Here is a 22,048-nt window from a genome sequence, read left to right as displayed (position 1 = left end):
AAATAAATAAATAAATCAGTGTACTTCATTTAAAAAAAAAAAGAAAGAAAAACACTGTATTATAATAGGATGTAATAAAAACTGTTTACTTTTAACGCAGTTGTAATATAAACTTAAGATATTTTTAAAATTATTAGTAAAATTAATTTTTAAGGAAGGGGCAAAAGAATAGAAAAAAATTGAAACAAAGACAGAAAAGGATCGAAGGGAGCAGAGGGAAATGGGAAAAAAAAGGGAGACGTACCTCGCACAGGTACAGACTCCCCACGGTGGGTGTTTATTATGTATGTCTAAAATACACTAATAAAATTTTTCTTAATTGTGAAGTGCCCAATAAAATCATTGATTTTTCTGAAAAATATAAAAATTTCAGCTAAAAAAATTACACCTGATTAACCTACCCTGGGTCATAAGCATGACAGAGCCTTACAAAGCAAAAATTCACAATATCCAATATAACAACTAATAAACATTGAAAGGTTTGTGTGTTTGTTTTTTTTTTAAGAGTTTGGGAGGTGGGGCTGGGGCGATGGCTCAGTAGAATAAGCACTTGCTTGGCCAGGGCCTGCGTTCAGTCCCCCATTCCACACATACACAAAAAAAGTTTGGGGGCCGGCCACATAGCTCAGTGGATGAAAGCACCTGCAAACAAGCACGGGGGCTGGGGTTTGATCTCTGGGCCTGCTGTCCCAGCCCTGCCCCAGGACGTGCTCAGGGGCAGTTGAGACTGGATGCAGTAGCAAGTGCCTGTAATCCCTTGGTCTGCAGGTTACTGGTATAGCCTCAAGCACAGAACTGAGTATGACATGTTTCCCATCGGAACGGAAGGTCTGAAATACCATGCCTTTTAGGTGGGGCGTGCTGGTGCACACCTCTAGACCAGCACTAGGGAGGCTGAGGCAGGAGGATCCCTGGGAGTTCAAGGCCAGCCTGAGCTACAGAATGCGATAATAGCCCCCTCCCAAAGTGCATTTTAAAAGACAGTGACGATATGCAAAGAAATGGGGGGGGGGGAGGTTGTTGTTTTTGTTTTTTTAAATGTATTTGATAACAGGGTCTCACTACGCAGCTTGGATTAGTAGTGATCCTCCTATCTTAGCTTCACCATCAATGGGATTACAGGCCTGTGCCACCATGCCTGGGCTCTGGTGGCTGGCCTGTTGTTTTTATTTTTATCTATTTATTTATTTATTTGTGGTGGAACAGGGGATTGAACTCAGGTCCTTGAGCTTGCCAGGGAAGCGCTTATTCCACTGAGCTATCTCCCTGGCCCTGTTTTTATTTTTTTTAATTTTATTTATTTGTGTGTGTGTGTGTGTGTGTGTGTGTGTGTGTGTGGCCAGCTCAGCCCACCAGGGGGCGGGGCTGGCTGGCATGTGGTGCTGGGGGATCGAACCGTGGTCCCTGTGCTTTGCTAAGCTTGTTCTAAGTAGGTGCTTTAGACCACTGAGCCATCTCACCAGCCCTGTTTTTATTTTTTGAGACAGGATTATTTGCCTCTTTTGTTTTCTTTTCTTTCTTTTTTTCTTTCTTTTCTTTCTTTGGGGGTAGAGGGCAGAATCGGGGATTGAACTCAGGCCCTTGCACTTGCTAGGCAAGTGCTTATTCTACTGAGCCATCTCCCTAGCTCCCTTTTTCTTTTAATATGATGAGGTGCTTCCTCCCTTCTGAATTTCAGTAATTTGTTTCTGATGCTCACCTCTGGCTCATGTTTTCCAGAAAATTGTAGTTCTGGGTGTGTTGCTTTAACCTATTAGCTATATCTAGGTTTACAGTCTAAGATTGTCATTTTGGTGTATCCTCATGTGATGGATTGATGTGTAGGGGAAGACAATTGATCTGTTGTCTTTTGTTTTAAGGCCAGGTCTCACTGTGTAGTCTAGGCTTGCCTTGAACGTGAATCTGTCCTGCCTTTGCCTGGGCTCTGGGGTTATAGGTGTGCACCACCACAGTCATTTTGTTTGCTGTTTTTTGTTTTATTATTCAAGACAGAATTTCACCATGAAATTTAGGGTGACCTTGAAATCACTCTGTAGCCCAAACTTCACATTCCTGGTGTTCCTCCTGCCTCAGCCTTGTTAGTGCTGGGATTACAGGTGTGCATCACTGTGCTTGGCTCACAGTCTGTCTTCTAGTAACTTTAGTTGGCTGCCTATATAGGCAGTTCTTTTCATCCTACATTACTCCCTTTTTTCCTAGTAGTTGTGGTGTCAAGGTTCAGTCTTCCAGTGTGACTTTCGTAGTTTTCAAATATGTGTCAACTGTGTTTTTTGTGTATATTTTGTGTGTTTCTCTTTGTGTTTAATAAAACAAAGACTAAAAAAAAAATAAAACAAAGACTACTGACTTCCCACACATTTTGTAAAACTTGATTGGTTAATCAAGTGCTGTATAGTAAAATAGTCTCAGTGTGAGTCATGGCCCCAGTCACCACCGGGCTGCACCCGAGGACCCAAAGGTGGAGTGAACCCCTGATCCTCCTGTGACCCTCTGACGAGTGATGTGGTGGAGTCATACCTCCCCTTAACCCTAACCTTTGTCTTACAGCAGCCAGTACGGAGGAGAAGGGGGGAGAGCTCATTCGATATTAACAACATTGTCATCCCGATGTCTGTTGCTGCAACAACCCGTGTAGAGAAGCTACAGTACAAGGAAATCCTTACTCCCAGGTAGAGTCCTCAGTAACCAGCTCCTCTACTGTTCTTCCCCTTCTTTTCTGGTGAAACTCTGAACCCTAACCTTGGCGCCTGTCTTCTCTTTGAAAGATGGTATCACTTGATAAGAATTAAATTGCTTTTGTGTATAGCTCTCTCTCATTCCATGATTCAAATTCGCTGACAAGACCAGAGGGTACAACCTGGCAGGCCACTGTCCATTACTGGTCTGTAGGCATGTTTTGTTAATCCATACAGTGCATTTTAAAATACTGTTTGTTGGGCTGGCCAAATAGCTCAGCGGATTAAAGCATCTTGCAAGCGGGCTTGCGGGGGGGGGGGGGTTCAATCCCAGGGCCTGCCATGCCGGCCCCACCCCCCAGGGCACACTGAGACAGCAGTTGAGACTGGTTGTGGTGGCGCACACCTGTAATCCCAGCTCTTGGGAGCCTGTAAGTAGGCGGATCACTATGAGGCCAATCTAGTAGTAAGACCCTGAGCACCCTTCCTTAAAATACAAAAAATAAAATGCTCTTTGTTGTCAACATCGGAGCAGTTTTTCACATAAAAATATTCCCAGCTTTTTTAATTTTTAATAAGATCAGAAGATTGAGTAGCCGTGTGGTGCCAGTCCAGTTAGCAGTGTTTGTTCCTTTGCTTGAATATGTTAGATGCCCTTTCCCAACCCATTTGGCTCGCTCCCGTGTCTGGCCTCTGGGGGTGTTTGAGAAGAGGGCCTGCATCAGACACGTGCCATCCATGCTCTTCTTCTGTGTTTGCAGCTGGCGGGAGGTTGATCTTCAGTCTCTGAAGGGGAATCCAGATGAGGAGAACGAGGAGGTAAAGCTGTTATACTCACTCGTGTGTGTACAGGATGCCATAGGACTTGTCTGAGGGCTAGGGCACGGAAACTGGGCGTGGTGACACGTGATCCCAGCACTGGGGAGGCTGATACAGGAGGATCACTATGAGCCTGAGCTGTGTAGCAAGACCTTGTACCGAGGGAGGGAGGGAGTGAATGGGTATTTTTTAAAAAAAGAAACACTTGTCTGAGCCCAGTGTGGTCTTGTCCTGACCAGAACAAACCTAGAAAAGGATGGGTTGGGGATGACAACCAACGAAGCCACTCTGTTGCAGATTGAAGACCTGTCAGATGCGGCCTTCGCCGCCCTGCATGCCAAGTGCGAGGAGATGGAGAGGGCGCGGTGGCTGTGGACCACGAGTGTACCGCCCCAGCGGCGGGGCAGCAGGTGATGGGCAGGCTCCGACCCCGGGCCTGGGGGGTCGAGGCGGAGCCAGAGCTGGAGTTCTGCCAGTGCTCCCGTTCTTCATATTTCACTGGCAGTGGCTGGGAGGGTGTTTGCGTGGTGTTGTAGGGACAGTGGCTGTGTAAGCTAAATCAGTGCTCAGGAGTCCCTAGCCGGCTCTCATAAAGGCGGTATGGCTCTCAGAGGCAGTTGGGCATTGTGATAATGTAGCCAGAGGCACTTCCAAGGCCCTCCTCAGGTTAACCCTCTCTTGGGCAAGGGACTGTCCTGTTCCAGTCTTACCTCCACAGAGAACGGTCTCATTTAGCAGTAGCACAAAACCTGCGGATTCCTACATGGAAAGATCTGTGATCTTCAGTTTTGCATGCTGCGTTTTGTTCACAACGATTTTCAGGGTCTGGGTGAATTTCTGAATCCCCGTGTGTTCACGAGCCTTGGCTTTCTCTTGGGGTGATAGGACTCACAGTTCTTAGGTCTTGCATACCTGCTCCTCGGGAAAGTAGTGTCAGAAGTGGGATTTGTTGGTGTCAGCTTCTTAGTGAAGGTGCACTTTTCAGGCCGCCTCTCCACCCTGCATCCCCTCACAGACAAGAAATTCCTTATCACTCAGGCACTAACATCTGCCTTCCTTGGCGTACAGGTCTTACAGGTCATCCGACGGCCGGACCACACCGCAGCTGGGCAGTGCCAACCCTTCCACCCCGCAGCCCGCCTCCCCTGATGTCAGTAGTAGCCACTCTTTGTCTGAGCTCTCCCATTGTCAGTCCCCTAGGAGTCCCATTAGCCCAGAATTACACTCGGCACCCCTCACCCCTGTGGCTCGGGATACTCTGAGACACTTAGCCAGTGAAGACACCCGTTGTTCCACACCAGAGCTGGGTTTGGATGAACAGGTAAGGGACACCATTTGCATGGGGGCTGGTGAGAGGGGGTACAACTGGGAGGGGGCTAGCACCTATTGAAGTAGGTCTTCATGACATGCCTTCCTTGTTCTGAGAGGGTAGAGGGCTGCCCTTGAAATTGAGTATTTGAAGGTTAAAACGAGCCCGGTGTGTAGGCCTGTGCCAGTGATCTCAACTACTTGGGAGCCTGAGGCAGAAAAAATGTGTATTTCAAGCCAGCCTGGGCAACTTAGACCCTGCCTCAAAAAATGAAGACTGGGGATGTAACTTGGCAAGCATTGCAGAATAATTGGAGGTGCAGGGGAGCTGCTCTGGCCAGGTGAAACGCACCCCTGCAGGGCTCCTCCGGCCTGCCTCATGCGCGGGGCGTGGAGTGGGTCCTCACCACAGCCCCTGTCTCCCACAGTCTGTGCCACCATGGGAGCGGCGCACGTTCCCCCTGCCATACAGTCCCCAGGCAGAGGGTGAGGACCAACTGGACGCACAGGAGCGGGCCGCCCGCTGCACACGGCGAACCTCAGGCAGCAAGACTGGCCGAGAGACAGAGGTGGCACCCACCTCACCTCCCGTTGTCCCCCTCAAGAGTCGGCATCTGGCGGCAGCAGTCACAGCTCAACGCCCGACTCACAGATGAGCAGGAGATGAAAATCTAAACAGACTCACTAACTTGGCATTAAAGCTTCAGAAATCTCTGCGTTTGATATTCAAACATCATATGCCGGAAATTTTCACAGTTTTTAGTGAATTTAAGGAATTTAGACCTCCTTTGGTATTATTTTTTTCTTGTTTTAATTTGTTTTGTTTTTGTTTCCATGTTTTCTTGTCACACACCTGAGCACTTCCTCCAGTTGGCAGACAGCAGTTCAGGACAAGACCTTCCTGGCTGGTCCTGGCATGGCCTCTGCCTTGTTGAGTCACTGGATGTAGCAATGGTAGATGATCACCCTCTCCCTCACACCTGCGGCAGGGTGGGAAGGCCAGATGGGCAGGGACAGGGAGAGCTGCCGTCGCTCAGCATGGCCTCGCGTTGCGGGGGCAGCACGGGTGCTCCGGGCTCTTGGCTGATCCGCAGCCTGCCTTCCTGGCAGGTCTACCCAGTTTGTGGGGCTGGTATGCCCACCAGCACCCCTTTCTTTGCCATAACTGCTAGCTGTTCTCTCTGAGCTCTCAGCTGGCAGAAAGGCTTCCCGCGTCTGCAATGTCTCAAGACTTCCTTTCAGTCTTACCTGCCTTTGATCGTCTGTTTGGACTCCCTCACTGCAGCAACCTGGCTGTGGCCACCCAGGTTCCCCCTGCCCACTCCTGCTGTGCACATACCCACACACGAGTCCTTCCACTCTGCAGGTATTTACTGCTGCCCCAGTGCAGAAGGTTGGGGTTAGGACTCTGTGACCTGTCTTCTCTCCCTGGGGGTTTGGGGAGTAAGCCATCTCCCCTGACGGGTCACTTAACCGCTCTCCTTCCCCGCCAGTCCTGTGCCGGCTCCCACCGCACTCCTGTGCCTGTGGGGTGCTTCTGGCCCCAGCTGTGGTGTCCATTGCTCCGTCACCCCCTTGTCAGCCCTGTGCCTGTCTCCTGTGTGGTCACAGCACCAAAAAGGGGCGGGGAAGGACCTTTTTTTTTCCTGCCATTTTGTAATCGTATAAAAATAGTAGACAAACTGCTTAATGGTTCGGGGGTTTTTTCACAATTTTCAACATTAGTGATTTTTTTTTTTTTTCCGGTTCTGTTTGCAAGTTAAAGGGTTTGTCATTGTTTCTTTAAACAACAATAATGCACCATATCCCTATGCATAAAGTGCTTCTTCTATTTATAAGGTTGAAAATTCTGAATAACCCTTTTAGCATTGTAAAAAAAAAAAACAAAAAACAAAAATTAAAAAAAACGTATTTTGTAAATATTTTCCTTTCCTGCTTTGAGCTGTGTACTGGCAGCGAAACATGTAGCTGTCTTCGTTCTATAGAAATGCTTTTCTTCAGAGAAGCTGATCTTTGTTAATGTCTTGATTCTGTTCGCAAAGCACAGACTAGTGCTTAAAAAAAAAAGAAAAGAAAAAAAGAAAAAATAAAAAAAAGTTCCAGATACTGTGTCAGGCCTTCCTTGCCGTGGGGGGGAGCGGGAGCGCGTGCTTGGTGCTGCTGTGGCGGCGCGCCTTCTCTGGAGCCCTGCTGTGAGTCTGTGGTCTGCTTTGAGCCTTAGTTCTTCTGTGTCTCCTGGACACAGGCAGGCCACGTGACGGGAGGTGGAGTCACTGTTAAGTGGCCGAGTCACTGTCCACTGTCCTTTCTCTGAGGAGGCTGTGAGTGTGGTGGTGGTGCCTAAATTGCTCTTCAATGGGGGTCAGCAATTTGTGTAGCACATGGTCAGCTGCCACCTGACAACTGTCGGTTTTCTCAAAATGGCTAAGGGCAGTTTCCTTGAACGGGGGTTAGCGAGTGGGCCAGGTTCTCGCTCTCCGCCTGAGGCAGCTATGCTTCTGAGAGCAGTTGTCCTGAGAACAGCTTCTTGGGCTCGCCTGTGGGGCTCTTGTAATGGTAGGTTAAAATCCACCTGACGGAAGCAGCTGTCTGCAGAGAGGCAAACCATCAGGAAGATCTGAGGAAAGTAACATGGTGTGAAAGTCCAGGACTGCCACACGCACCACCTTTGTGATGGCTTGGAAGGAGCTCCAAGCAGCTCCCTCTCCCACCCCATGCTGTGTGAAACCAGGTCCCCACGAGGTAGGCACGTGTGCGCCCCCTGCGCCAGCCTCTGGTGGTCGCCCTGTCGAGGTAGAAACATCCTCATTCTCCAAAGAAAGGAAAGGCTGTGTGTGTGTGTGTGTGTGTGTGTGTGTGTGTGTGTGTGTGTGTGTGTGGAAACCTGGACAGAGTGTGAACCCTTCATTCAGCTAACCGGCTTGCTTTCTGCGTCAGCCTTAGTCTCCTAGGTGGACTTAGGAACGCAAATCTAATACCCACTCCAGCTTTCCCAGATCTCAACCCACCGGCATGGCATGCATGAGCACGTTCACCGCCATTGAGCTGGGTGTCGCCAGCACCAGAGTGCAACAGCACAGAGTGGACAAGGCCAGACTGCCGCGCCACCTCTGCACAGCCGCAGAGCCCTGAACAGTGCCATTTCCTGCAAGGTGCCAGGATGGGAAGAACTTGGAAATCGCGTCTTACACACGTGCGTGTCCTTGGATGCGTGAACTGAGGCTTTCATTTAATCAGAGTAATAACTTTATTTCCAAATTCACTTTTACAGCAACAGTCAATGTAAATCAGTTGTTAAAACACACAATACACTGTATGGACATTCACAAACGGGAAGCTAAGCTATGATCTTGTGTCCCTCCCCCCACCCTCAGAATTACCGAAGAAGTCGTGGGACTTGCAAGTGCTGGAAATTGGTAGGCCAGGTCCGTTAGGAGGCCAGACCCTGGATGGTGCCCCCAGCCCTTCACAATGCTGGAGACCTGGAACCGACCTCCTCTACCTCTGTCCCCATCCTCGTGGTTTACTTGGGGAGCAAGGACGAGGGGATGGGATCTCAGCCGCTGGTGGAGGTGTGGGAGAGCAGGCGCTGAGGCGCCCGTGGCCTGGCGGGAAGGGTGATGGTGTGGGGGGCCGGGGTGGAGTCTGGGACTCCAGAGCGTCAGCAGGCCAAGGGACCTGACCGCCTGTACCCAGACTCCGCAGGACAGCACCTCCCTCTAACAAGTGGGGGACATCATGACTGGGTTACAAGGCGGCTTAACTGAAGCACTCAAGACGTCCCTGGACCCACGTGAGCTGTCTTCTGCATTCTTCCCTTCGCCCACAGCACGTGGAGCAACTGCGAACAGAATAGTCTCACCACTGGAGTTAGCTTAAATACAAGTACTGACATTAAGAGTAAATCCACCTCGAGGGAGCCAGGCACAGGGTAGTGCTGCGTGGCCCATCCCAGGCCCTCAGCCGGCCGCTGAGGGTGGGGGAAAGGGAAAGGGATTGTCCACATCACAATCAAGGGGCCTGCGCCCCTTGCAGCCTGCCTGTCCGCGCTGACCTGCGCACCTAAGACACAGTCCTCACCTACTCCAGAGAAGGCTGGAGAGCAGGGTGCATCAGCTTGAGAAGAGGAAAGGGCGCACAGGGGAGAGCCCAAATCTGGTGGTAACGGGGCCACAGGTCCAACACCTTTTCTCCAGAACTCAGAACAGTAAGTACTTGCAGTGAGTGGGGGCCTCCCAAGGAAAGTCTCTGGGCCCTTGGGGTTCCTTTCCCTTCTACCTTAGCCACAGGGGCAGAACCAGGGGCTGCCGGGCTCCCGCAGAGGCTGTTCCACCACAGCAGACTTGTGCAAGAGCCAGGAGCGGAGTAGGCTTTGGAAACCAGTGCTGTCTTCTGCCTGGGCCCCTTGCTCAGCCGGGCGGCTCAGGACCAGAGTCGGCCCTGCGGGACGAGGTCCTGCGAGCGAGGAGGAGCAGCCTAGAGGCTCGGGGCCTTTGCGCCTGCAGCTCTTCTCCGCCTGGCCACCTTCTCATAGTACAGTAGCTCAAAAGACCTCCAAGGACTGTTGTGGGGCTTCAGGCGTTGGCCAGAGAAGGCCAGCTCCAAGCTGCCAGCCGATGGCTCTGACAGCAAGCCTGGGGTGAGGGCAACGCCAAGCCTCTGCTGTGGTACTGGGCTCAGGCTGGCACGGAAGGGTGTCCTTGGCCGGGTCTGGACTCGGGGGTCCCAGATGCTGTGAAACCTAAAACTTGCGCAGCACAGGAGGGGGTGCACTCTGTCCTGCAGCCACCTCCTACGCGGGTGCGCGACACCCAGCCCCACAGGAGGCTGCACAAGAGACCGCTACAAGCATTTTAAGATACATGCGTCTTTTTTTTCTTTTCACTATCATAGTCACTCTTGTGAATCCAAACATAAAAAGACAAGGCCAACCACAATGCAACAGGGTGCAGATGGGGAGGGAAGGGCAACATCTATGCGGATGTTCAGCTGCTCCACAGATCAGACGGCGCCGCTGCCAGAGGGACTGGGTAAGAACCATTTCCAAGGGGCGCGTGCCTCGGTATGGGGTACTGATTCCATGCATGTGGAGTTGAATAGCATGGGATTTGGGGGCTGGCAGGCACAACTGGGGTGGGGGTGGGAGCAGAGGGAGTGTGACCCTACTGTGGGACTCGTGTCTGCCCCTCCTGGGGCCACTAGTACCACCGGGACGCCCTTTCTCCTGCCCCCACAGCACAGGAAGGCTGGGGACCAGGCTGGGGCAGGAAAGACAGTCTCCAAGTTAGCAAGGCAAAGGTCAGCCCCAGGCAGCCCCCCCGGGCTCTCATGTGATGGGGCAGGGAGAGAACCAAAAAAGGTCACTGGAGTTTTGGTGGACAGGCACATCGGCTGGACAAGTGGAATTCAGAGCTAGAGGCAGAGCCCCAGCTCCTGTGCCTGGGCTCTCACTGTGGAGCAGGTGCCCGCATCTAACCAGGGTCCTTGACTGGGGTGGGGCAGGGGGCACTTAGCCCACTGGTGCACGTGGGGCACAGAGGGACAGGTGGAGGCCTGCGGTGGCCATGGAAGGGAGAGGAGGCTCAGATCCAGGCCAGGCACACCCACCCTGCGTGGCCCTAATGCCCAGGCTGGGAAGAGCCGGGTCTCTCCCGAGGCACAAGTCCTTACAAAGAGCCCTGCTCAGCCCCAAGTCCCACCCAGTCTTGGAGGTGCCTATAATCGTGGCTGTGGTTTCAGTCTTCATAATTCAGTATAGCAAGGTTTTGGGAGTGGGGACAGAGCCACCTTCGAGTGGGAGGAAGAAAAGGCTGGAGTTCTGGGCGTAAAGGTCAGTCTGAAGAAGAGGTCCAGACAGTGCCTGCCCACTGCCCCTTCCACACAGGAGCCCTCCAGGGGAGCACACTGCCCTCAGCACATCCCAGCCAACAAAGGAAGCTGTAAGATGGGGTGGTGAGGGTCACAGGCCCCTGGCCTGCCCTGCTGCTCTCCCCCTGACACTGCAGGTGGCAGTGTCCCCTTCCTCTTCCTGTCCCTTCCTCCCTCACACCAGCTTGTCCTCCCTCACCCACCCTTGCCATGTCCCCACCCCACCACATGCGGCTGCTGTCACTGCCTGTGGCTCACACACATACCGAGTTTTGCATCCTTTGTGGCAGCTGCTGACCCTGTGACACCCCAGAAGGCGGCCAGAGGCGGTGAGCACCCGTCCTCAAAGCCCCCAAAACCGCTTTCCAAGCCTATCTTTCACTGTCTTCTACTTAGGGGTGGTGGGGGGGATCAAGAGGAAATGTTGGGTGTGGCCATGTTTACCTATTTTTAAAATATTACTAGCCCACTGATCAATTTGGAAAGATGAAATGTGTTCTTACTCCCATCACTGATTTTGGAGTCCCAAGCCGAAGCCGAGCGACACAGCAGGGCAGGTGAGGCCCCTACTGCGCCGTCTGTGAGGAGCAGGGGAGGGCAGAGGGCGAAGGGCCAGGTCAGTATTCTCGTCTCTCCTCTCCTCTCCGCGATCACCAACCCGGGCCTGATCACAAACCCTGCTTGGCCAGGGACGCGGACACCTCATCGGCTAGCGTGGCGAGCTGCATCGAGTCCACCATGTTGATGCTGCCAGTGGAGGAGACGTTGCTGAGGTGTCGCGGGGACGTGTCCCCTGACACCACCGGTGACTTGTACACGATCTCCGCCCCGTGGTCAGTCTTGGCCTTGGCGTTCTCGCGGAAGGTCAGCTTGTGGGTTTCGATCTATGGGGACGAGATGGGGGAAAGGGTGGGTCGGGCGCCAGGGAAAGGGGCCAAGCCCTGTGGCTGCCCCTCGGGCCGGGGGAGAAAGCCGGGCTTTGGATGGTCCCGGCGGCCGGGCTTGTGCACGGCCTCCCTCTCCTGCCTCGCACACGTGCGCGTTTAGCAGCACACTGGCTCGGCGCTTTGGCCTCAGAGTTCTGCCTCGTGCAGAGCTTGCTTCCTCGGCCTGCGGCCCCCCCAGCCCAAGCCACCGACAGACCACGGACGCAGCGTGCTGCAGTCACCCGCGCCCTGCAGGGCCCCGGAACGCGCGGCGGTTTTCCGCTGTCACACACAGCGCCGCACGCGAAGGCTCTGAGCACTGATCCCTGCCCACTTGCAGCTGAAGGTCTTGACGGAGAAGCTACAGACCAAGACCTGTCTAGAGCCACCAAAGCCAGCCACAACCCGCCCGTGTTCCTCCTTGCTAGGGACGGGTGACAATCCGAACAGGGCTTGAGTCGCAGAGCACGCTGGGAAACGGAAGGCGAAGCGTCGTCCCGAGAGCAGTTAACCGGCCCCAGCAGACCCTGGTTCTCAGCATCTCCTTGGTCCTCACGCCGAGCGTCTGGTGCAGCCAGAATACATGCATTCACGTGTGAAGCCGCACCCCGCCAGTCCTCCGGACACCCACGGGGGCCTCGGGAACACCAGGCTCCCGTGAGTGCTGCATCCGTGCTTCTCACTTGGGTCGTTCTTATTTGTCCTGCAGTACTGGCACTGGATCCAGAGCCTTCACACTTATTTGTGTGAAATCCCAGCCCGTATTTGTTTGCGGAACCGGGGATTGAACTCAGGCCCTTGTGCTTGCCAGGCAGGCGCTTATTCCACTGAGCCATCTCCCCAGCCCCATGGTTTCATTTTTATTCTGACAGTGTTATGGTTTGTATCTAGTTGTCCCCCCAAAGCCTCATGCAAATCTTGCGGCAGTTGCGCTGGACGAGGGGCGGGGCCAGAGAGGAGGAGCCCTTAAACTGACAGCAGGCCCTCCCTACCCCAGGCCTGGGGTGCACTCCTGGAGGGACGGAGCGGATCCTCCTGGACAAGGTGGCGCCCCAGCCTCTCTTCCAGATCCTGTAGCGGGAGACAGCAGTGTCTCGAGGTCTTGCTATGTAATTCAGGCTGCTTTAAACTATTACTGGAAGCTTAGTAACTATAACTGTGAGCTAAACAAACCTTTCCTTCCCTAAGCTTGAGTGGCGGGTATTTGTCCCAGCAACCAGAGAAGAGGAGCCAAGACAGCCAGGGGCTTGCCAGATTGCCCAAGCTGGACTCAAACTTGCATCCTTCAGCCTCAGCTTCCCAGCGTCTTGGGATTACAGGTGTCTACCACCACGCATGGCTGGGGCCCTGTTCTGCAGGAGACCCCTTCCACAGTACTGTGTTTGAGAGACTATTTGAGAAACATGTTGATGAGCATACTGGTGCTTTCTCAGGGCCTTTTTCTTCCAAAACAATCCATACCTAAGAATTGCTAAAATCCCGAAACTGAAAGGAACCCGGCCTGCTCCTGGGCTCTGGACCGCTGGCGCTCTCACTCATCACACTAGGAAATCCCCAAGGGTCGAGGACATTTGTCATCCCTGATGGTGCTCTGAGGATGAGCGGCGTCTGCCTACCCTTCTGGGCCAACACACTTGAATAAGTAAGCGACAGAGGAACCGAGAACCTGGGCTCTGCGGTGTCCCTAACTCAGGCTCTCAGAGACTGTGACGTCCAAGCAGCTTCCAGACCACTGTCCCTGTGGGTCTCAGGGTCGCTGGGATGTAGCTATTTACACCCTATTTTGCTGAAGAAAAAACAGAGATTGAAGATCACAGATCTGGCCTAGATGAGATCTCCAAGCAGAGTCGAGCCCTGAACTTGTTCCAGGGTATGGAAGCTTCCAGAGACTGCATGAGCCTTCCTCCAGCCAGGGAATCTCAACAGTGCAGGCCTTTCCCGGGCAAAGTGGGCCAGAGTCTGGGCTGGCGCGGGCCAGAGAGCCACCAAAGCACCCCAGGAGGCCTCGCTTTAGATAGGGCAGGCGGGGGACAGAAATGGACCCTGGGCTCTGGCAGAGAACCTTCTCCACCTCCGGGGGCTGTGCTCTGTTCCTCGGGCGCTCTGCCTCGGGTCCATGTTCCTGCTTCGGACACTGACCCAGGTAGCGGGAAGAGCGCCAGCACCTGGGCAGCAGAGGGGCCACCGAAACTTCCACTCCACTTCTCCAGAGAGACCAGAGTAGGCGCCCTCAGGAGCCAGAAGTGTGGCCTCAACTCCCCTCAGCCCTGGACCCTGTCTGGATCACACCTGCACATGCTTCCCCATGGAGCTACACTGCTGCTTTGAACAGCTCGAATGGGGTGCACCTCCCCGTGCAATCGGGCAGAGGTGTCAGAGGCTGCAGGGTGGGGGACTGCAGGCTGTCACTCAGCACAGCGAGGTGATAAGAGCCCAGCTGCTGCTCCTGAGCTGTGCCTTCTCGCAGTAGGTTGGGTTTGCATCTCTGCCTGTTCTGGGACACCCCTTCTCTGTCTGCCACTCTCCCCGCAGCTGCAGGAGCCACCAGGGGCTGGAACAGGAGCCACCTTCAGACTCCACAGCAGGTGTGTGTGAGAAGCCCCAGAAAGACACTGGGCCACAGAAGCGCACAAGAGACACAGAGCAGCCACAGTCCCACGGTGCTGGGAGGGCAGCTGGCTTAGGGTCCCAGGGCGGCATAATGCCCATAGCCGGGAGCCCCTGGGAGCTCAGTGGCCTGGCAGCTCCACACGGACACTTCCACGGCTGGCAGGCAGAGCCTTCAGCATCACTGCCCTGCACTATCACCCAGCAGCCAAACCAGACAGTTGGGCTGTTGCGCTGCTCCTAGGCCTGACGCTGCGGGTCAGCTCTGGGCACGGCTATGTGCTCTCGGGTGCACCTGCAGCCCAAGGCCTAGGACTGCAGTGCTCACTTTTGGTGACATTAAAACTCATCTGGCAGCTTTAGAGAGTCCAGACGCCCAGTTGTACCTGAAACCAGTCAGCGCACAGCTCTAGCCTCACACCTGTCCCAGCTCTCAAGTGACATGACTGGCAGCTAATGTGGGCCCAATGCCCTGCTCTGGCTGCCCCCGAGGGTGCACATCAAGCCAGTACCTACAGGAGCCTTTGCTTTGATTCCTTCCTGGAAAACTGGACAGGCCTCACGTAGTCACTCGACACCCACACCCATGTTGAGTGTCCTCCCTGCCCTGGCCTTTTTCTTTTTTTTTTTTTTTTGTACAGGGTCTCACTATGCGAATTGGATTGATAGTGATCCTCCTGTTTTCAGCCTCCCCCGTGCTGGGTTTGCAGGCATGCACCACCACGCCCGCCCGGACTCCCTCACGGGCTGGGCTTGCCCCGGGAGTGGGGCCAGCACAGCATGGGGTACCGGGCGTGGAACCCCAGTCCCTGTACTTCCCTAAGCAGGGGCTCCTTTACCTTCTTATTCCCTCCTCCAGGGACGTGGGTGATGTTGTCCAGGGACCCGATCTTCGATTGGACTCTGTCCTTGAAGTCCAGCTTCTCAGATTTCACTTCCACCTGGCCACCTCCTGAAACACAAACACGGAAAAGCCTCTTGTATGGTTTAGTGGACTTGGCCTACATCAGACGAGGTCTGCAGCCTTCACAGGAGCTGGGCCTGCTGGGGACACAGTCTGCGCAGCCCCACCACTTGGGGCACAGCTCGGCATGACAGCACCACGGCCCCCCAGGCTGAGCAAGCTGATCCAGGAAGGGCCACTAAGGAACGGACGGGACGCCTTCCACTAGAATGGATTTGGTTAGCAGTCCTTGCCCAGACCTATAAAGCAGTTTGCCTTTTTTTTTTTTTTTTTTTGTATTTTAGGGAAGGGTCTACAGGGTGTTCAGGGTCTCACTACTAGATCATACTCATAGCGATCCACCTGTTTACAGCCTCCCAAGAGCTGGGATTACAGGCGTGTGCCACCACGCCCAGTGTCAATTGCCATCTCAGCGCGCCCTGGGGTGGGGCCATCACAGCAGGTACAGGGATCAAACCCCGGCCCCTGCTTCAGCTTGCGGGGGCTTTAATCCACTGAGCTATCTGGCCGGCCCTTGCCTCCTCTTAATCAAGGTACGCATCCAAGATTTACTCTGCAAGCTCTTCCTCCTTAGATGTTACAAAAGTAAACAACAGCTCATTCCAGGAGAAATTATGTTAAATTCTAAACTGACTGATTTCCAAGGTGAGACATCTTTCGATATCAAAATCTTGTAGGGGCCGGCAAGATAGCTCAGTGGTCTAAAGCAGCTGCTTAGGTAGGCTTAGGCAGGCGCAGGGGACCTTGGTTGGATTCCTCGCGCCACATGCTGCGCCAGCTCGGCCCTCAGGGTAGGCTGAGCCAGCATTAAAAAAAACAAAAAAACCCCATAGACTACAACCCCACAGGACCCCTGGAATCAAACTGAATATCAAACTAAACATCCTAGGTCAGGCATGGTGTAGCACACCTGTCATCTCCGCACTCAGGAGGCTGAGGCAGGAGGATCACTGCAAGTTTGATACCAGCCTGGGCTACAACAGTGAGCTCAAGGCCAGCCTGAGCCATACAGGGGAGATGGCTCAGTGGAATAAGTGCTTCTCTGGCAAGCGCAAGGGCCTGAGTTCAATCCCCTGTTCTGCCAAAAAAAAAAAAAAAAAAATCCAAAAGACAAAACGAACACCAAAAAGCCCCCCTAAAGACCCTGACCCTCGGGGCTGGTGAGATGGCTCAGTGGTCTAAGGCACCTACTTAGAACAAGCTAAGCTAAACAAAGCACAGGGACCGCACAAAAATAAATAAATAAATAAATAAATATAAAAAAAAGACCCTGAGCCTCTCTCCTTCTCCCTGGCCCTTCATGCTAGGCAGGTACTAAAATTCCAGGTAAATAAAGTCAGCCCCTCAGCAGCACTAGACGCACCGCCAGTGTTCTGTGGTGACGCTGGACAGCACAGACACAGATTTTACCACCGAGATGGCCGGGTGGACAGTGCCAGCTTCCCCACAGGGCGGCGTGAGGAGAGGCCTGGGCGAGCTCTGGCACCTGCATGTTCTGTTTTAAAAACCCCAGCTGGGGGGCCAGGGACATGGCTCAGTGGAATAAGCACTTCCCTGGCAAATGCAAGGGCCTGAGTTCAATCCCTGAGTTCAATCCGCAGTTCATCAAAACAAAAACAAAAAAACCCCAGCTGGCCCAAGTGTTTCAAGTTGCAGCCGGTATGCAGAGAATCCCGCGTGGCTTCGGATCCCTTTGGGGGCCAGAACAGCCCTGGGCCAGCCCCCCACACTGCCCGCCGCCTGCCACAGAGCTGAGGCTGAGCCAAGACCAGCACCTCCCTGCCCTGCGCGCAGCCGGGCAGCCTTGCCTCCTGGCCCACGTGGTCTGTATCTGGCTGGTTCGGCTGTGGATCCCGCCAGCCGCCTCACACCCAGCACCTCCCGTCCCAACCCCTCCTCTCACAAGGGCTACCTGGTTTATGGTGGATGTTGCCTAAGGAGCCGCACTTGGAGGTCACCTTGCTCAGGTCCACGGGTTTGTAGACTATTTGCACCTGCAGGGCAGAAACGATGAGACCGTTACTTAGGGTGGGCGTAACACAGTGAAAGCAGCTGTCTAAGCCCGGGTCAGTTGCTCCCGTCTGCAGCAAGAAACACACCCAGCGAGGGGCAGTTGCTCCCGTCTGCAGCAAGAAACACACCCAGCGAGGGGCGGAAAACCGTGTTGTTGAAATTTGACCAGCCTGCTCCCAGGAGAGCGAGGTCTTCACAAAGTAAGGGTGGGGCTGGAGTATCTTCCAGCCCTGCAGAGCACAGGGCTCTCAGGGGAAAACAGGAACAGCTGGCCCCCGGAGGCTCAGACCGTTTCTGTAGCGAGTACTTCACAGTACAAGTTACTCCTTTTACTGACAGGAAACTGACCACATTCAGTGAAGACACTGCGAAGGTGACCAACATGATCAGCACGTGCAGCCCTTACAAAGGCTGCTGGGGAAGACGAGTGTAGTACAGGAGGGGCCTGGGGGCAGCCTTGGGGAAAGGGGGGTGGGCTCTGCTGCACAAGCGCCCAACACCTCAGCTCCCGCACCAGGGCAAAACAGCCGCACGCAGGCCTAGACCGGCTGAGCCATCCGGGGAAGAGCCAGCGGCACCTGGGCCTCCAGGGTCCTGGACACGCAGGCCGCCACCAGAGGAGCACAGTGGCACCAAAGGATGGCGCACAGCAGAAACCACAGCTTTAGGGCCTCAGCGCACGTGAGCACACTCAGACCTGTGGGGAGGCCACAAGAGCCCACACAGGCCCACAGCCCGGGCCACCGCTGACCTCAGGCCCGCTGGGGTCCAGAGCTACGGCTGTGCGGGGCCTGGTGGCCAGTCACTGGGTCCCAGCACCTCCCAACTGCGCGCACGTGGACATGGGAGGCTCTGGGAGCCAGGCGGCCTCCAAGGGTAAGGGTCAGCTCACTGCCAGCAGACGACAGGAGTCTGCTTAGATCCCAGTGGAACGCTCACGTTACTGCAGCTCGGGCCATGCTGCCTTTGCTGGGCATCAGTGGAGGTAAGTGAAGCTCAGGCACACACGGGGAGGGCGCGGCCTGCACTACAGGGGCAGGCAAGAGCATAAACCTTCACAGCTTTGAGCCTTGGTCCCCGGGTGCTCCGTGCACCTGCAGCAGGTCTGGAGCGCTGCGGGGGCGGGGGGTGTGCTGAGGGTGGGTTTGCTCATGTGCCCAGTAGACATCGGCCAGCATCTCTGAGCACAGGAAGGAGGCAAGTGGGGAGTGAGGATCTGAGTCCTCACCCACAGGAGACACAGGGTCTGCAGGGACATTTGGAAGGAGCCAAAAAATGTGGTTTTCTGAGACAGTCTCACTTAGGTAGTTCAGGCTGGCCTTGAACTCACTGTGTAGCCCAGGCTGGCCTCAAACTCACTGTGATCCTCCTGCCTCAGCCTCCCGAGTGCTGGGATTACAGGCGTGCGCCACCACGCTGGGTTTACTGGAAGAAGCCACATTTAGAGGATAAGGACCAACTGCAGCTAGGCCTGGGGACAGCACGAGCTCCGGGCTGAGTGGACAGAAGAAGGTAGATGGTGAGGCCACAGCAGTGCAGCCGCGATCAGAGCCACATGCCCTGCCCTCGGGCCTGGGCAAGGTCAATAGTGACAGAACCACAATGAGGCGGGCAGGACAGGAAAGCTGGAAGGGCCAGAGGAGAAAGGAACAATGGGTGAGCCCCTGGGCAGGTGGTCAGGAGGACTAGACAGAGAGACTTGAAGAGGGGCCTAAAGCCCAGCTAGGATGGTGGCGGCTGAAGTGGAGAAGGGGAGGGCTTTCCTACTGAGCCACGCTTCCAAACCTGGGCTGGGCACGGAGGAAGCAGGTCTAGTGCCCCAAGATGCCAGAGGCTGGCCGTGTGCAAGGACTCAAATCACCACCACATTTCTCCAGAAGGCTTGCTCGGAAGACCTGGGAGAGCACTCGGGGTCAGTCTTGGCTATCTCAGCTCTGTCTAAGGGCCCAGGCTAGCCCACAGGCGGGCACAGCGCAGGAGGCACTGAAGGAAGGCCCACGTAGCCTGCACACCCACCCTCTCAGGGTGGCACCAGAGGAGCAGGCCACCCTGTCCACTTGTTCTCTCTTCCTGTCTTCCACTGTAGGATCATGAATGAAACTATTCCGTTCACGGCCTTTCTCCTCTGGCCTGAGCAGGCATCACAGGAGCCAGAAGCAGGACTCAGCTAGAAGGCCTCAGACAACAGCCACGCGGGGCCCAGGTGCAAGCAGCAGCCACGGCGGATGTGGTCCGCAACCTCTCCTCTCCACAGAGACACGCAAGCGGGAGGGACAGGCGCGCAGCGGGGACAGCACAGATACTTAGCAGACACTCAGAGGAAGCCTTAGCGAAGCCCATGCAGCGGCCGAAGGGCAAGCGCTTGCTGCTCAGAGGCCTCAGGGAGGAGGAGGGCAGGGGCTCAGGGCGAGAGACAGCACATTGCAAGAATAAACGCTTTGGGCCAGACCCGGCAAGGCTCGCTCAGCAAGGGTCTAGCAGGGCACTGCGCAGGGCTGGGCTCTCGGCAGCCAGCTTCCCCCTCTTCTAAAATTCCTTTGGAGACAAGGTCTCACCAAATTGCTAAATTTCTCAATCTGGGCTCAAGCTTGCAGCCCTCCTGCCTCAGCCTCCCAGAGTGCTGAAACGGGCTGTAGGCCACCACGCCTGGTTGAGGTCCCAAATCTCCCAGAGCCCAGGAGCTCGCTCACTGCTCACCCAGAAGAGCCTGGGGAGGAGCGTGCACGCCCCATGAACACAGGGCGGCAGCAGGGTGACCCAGATTCTGAGCTCAGGACCTGGGGGCAAGGACCAGGTCCCACAGCCCCAGGCGCACACACACTGTGGCCAGGGCGTTCCCCCGGGTGTTCTGAGGAAACTGCCTTCAGGGTGTTCAGGCGGCACCGCTCTGTCACGGTGACCCCTGTGGCATCTGTTTGGCTCTCTGCACCAGGAGTCTCACCTGGACGGGAGCTGCGCATAAACCTGCACTACGAGGGTCCGGAGCTGGCTCCTGGCTTGGAGGTGCAGGACGCCTGGACGCGCTGGCCCGCGACTGGGGCAGGAAGACCGGGGGGGGCTGCCTGCCCTGCCCGCAGCAGCGCTGCCTACAGCGAGCCTGCCCAGGGCTGGGGGAGAAGCTAACAGGGCCTGAGGGTGGCATCAGTGCCTGCCTGGGCACTGCCCACCCAGCCCCATGGGCACAGGACCTGGGAACAGCCAAGACAGTGCGGGTTAGGTCCTGAGCCCCACTACACTGGGGTCCACGGGAGATCCTGAGCCCACGAAGATTTATTCTTTGCAATGCCTCGCAGGCGTAGACATTCATGCCCCCTCGCAGGAGACCACAGAACGCTGCATGGAAAGTGTGAAGGTACTCACACTGCCGCCGCCCGGGACGTGTTTGATATTATCCTTTGAGCCACACTTGGACTGGACGTTGCTAAGATCCAGCTTCTTATTAATTATCTGCACCTTTGATAGCCAGAAAAAAGGATGAGTACCACACCACACGCAGACCGTGCACCATCCACCTGCGCCCGCACTGCTTCCCGTCGCGGTGGACAGGCCTCGGGGGAGGTCAGGGCCCGGGGAGAGCAGGCTGCCTGGACGGCGGCTGAGCAGCCAGGGACGGCAGCGCAGACCCCCGGGAGCGAGGCCCTTGCTTTGCAGAAACTTCTGTGCGGAAGGGTCCCCCAAAGCACTGCCTGGCTTGTAAGCCACAGGCGAGGGCTTAGCCAGGCAGCTTGGCGGGAAATGTGCCCAGTTACATCCCTTTCAGAGCACACAGGAAGTCCTGCCGTCTTCATTCACGCTGCCCAGAGGGCAGAACATTCTCGGCCTCCCAGGCCTGCTGGGCTCTGCAGTCACAGGTGGACTCGCATTGAAAGAAAACTCCGGGGCTGAGGTGTGAGGCTTGCTGGCAGTGGCTTGCCTAGCAAGTGAGACCCTGCGCATCCTCAGGAGTTGAGGGGAGCCTTAGGCCCATCCGTGACCCAGAACCAGGGTCTCAGCGCGAGCCTTGGGTCTCTAAGAGGCTTGGGACAAGTTCCACTGGGACCACCACACAGCTAGGTCTGGCAACCCTGGGCCTCCCGGGTGCGGAGCAGGGCCTGCCCTGGCGGCAGGGCGCCTGTGGAGGGTGGAAGTGTGCCCTGCTGCACCCGCCTGCCCTCTTCTGCCTCCAGTCCACCGCAGGCAGCAGTGCAGCGGGAGCCAGAGGCGGAGCCTGCAGCACTGTTCTCCGTGGCTCTGGCAGTGGCTCTGGCTGCTAGGCTCTGTGGCTGCCTTTCTGGGTTTTCTCTTTCTCTGGCACCAAGGAAAAGTACAGCGATGAGTTTTCCTAATTTGTCTAAAAAAACTATGAAATAAGCCACCACAGTTCAGAGTGGAGAGGAAAGGACCCCGTGTCCTGTCTCCCAGCCAAGGCTGCCCCTGCCTCTGAGTGTCCTCCTCTGAGGGACGCTATGGACATCGCGACTCCTGGCTTTTGCTAATTACAGCATAACAGTGCCAACTGGAGCTCCTAATTAAGAACCAGCAATGCAGATCTGGTTCTGGAAATGTGAAAAGTAAAACTCGAGCTCACTTGTTGCCTTAGAGAATGCTGGGGCTGGCGCCAAGGCCGTGGGGAAGGGTTGGCACTAGGCATCGCGGTCGCCAGACCTGCGCCTAAGGCTGACGCTGTACGAGCCCCAGTCCTAGAGCCTCAGTCAGACATCTAACGCACCTCTTCCTTTTCTTTATGTTCCTTTAAATAAAAATAAAACAAGCCAGGCACGATGGCACACACCTATAATCCAGGGAGAATGAGGCAGGAGGATCATAAGACTGAGCTCATCTTGGGAAATCTAGTGGCTTAACAAGACCCTGTCTCCCTAAAATAATTA

General features: G+C 55.1%; 2 protein-coding genes across 23 annotated transcripts in view; one reads left to right on the top strand and one right to left on the bottom strand.

Moving 5' to 3' along the window:
- The window catches only part of Kansl1 (KAT8 regulatory NSL complex subunit 1), a 180,402-nt gene extending 173,496 nt beyond the window's left edge, over nt 1–6,906 (top strand). For all 4 annotated transcript variants that reach the window (XM_004629994.2, XM_023713979.1, XM_023713977.1 and 1 more), the window contains 5 exons: nt 2,548–2,669; nt 3,437–3,494; nt 3,792–3,904; nt 4,563–4,815; nt 5,231–6,906. In XM_004629994.2, the coding sequence (XP_004630051.1) occupies nt 2,548–2,669; nt 3,437–3,494; nt 3,792–3,904; nt 4,563–4,815; nt 5,231–5,458 (774 nt within the window). In that variant the 3' untranslated portion in view covers nt 5,459–6,906. The remainder of the gene's footprint in view (nt 1–2,547; nt 2,670–3,436; nt 3,495–3,791; nt 3,905–4,562; nt 4,816–5,230) is intronic.
- A 1,130-nt stretch (nt 6,907–8,036) lies between these two features.
- The window catches only part of Mapt (microtubule associated protein tau), a 97,694-nt gene continuing 83,682 nt past the window's right edge, over nt 8,037–22,048 (bottom strand). For 14 of the 19 annotated variants that reach the window (XM_023713951.1, XM_023713954.1, XM_023713957.1 and 11 more), the window contains 4 exons: nt 20,541–20,633; nt 17,080–17,161; nt 15,043–15,155; nt 8,037–11,554 (listed from right to left, as the gene is read on the bottom strand). In XM_023713951.1, the coding sequence (XP_023569719.1) occupies nt 11,339–11,554; nt 15,043–15,155; nt 17,080–17,161; nt 20,541–20,633 (504 nt within the window). In that variant the 3' untranslated portion in view covers nt 8,037–11,338. The remainder of the gene's footprint in view (nt 11,555–15,042; nt 15,156–17,079; nt 17,162–20,540; nt 20,634–22,048) is intronic. The other 5 variants (XM_023713956.1, XM_023713960.1, XM_023713967.1 and 2 more) reach the window with 1 other exon arrangement.

This window comes from Octodon degus, unplaced genomic scaffold, assembly GCF_000260255.1.
Source record: "Octodon degus isolate 3935 unplaced genomic scaffold, OctDeg1.0 scaffold00033, whole genome shotgun sequence".
In the NCBI taxonomy this organism is placed as follows: Eukaryota; Metazoa; Chordata; class Mammalia; order Rodentia; family Octodontidae; genus Octodon; species Octodon degus.
This window is presented reverse-complemented; position numbering and strand designations above follow the sequence as displayed.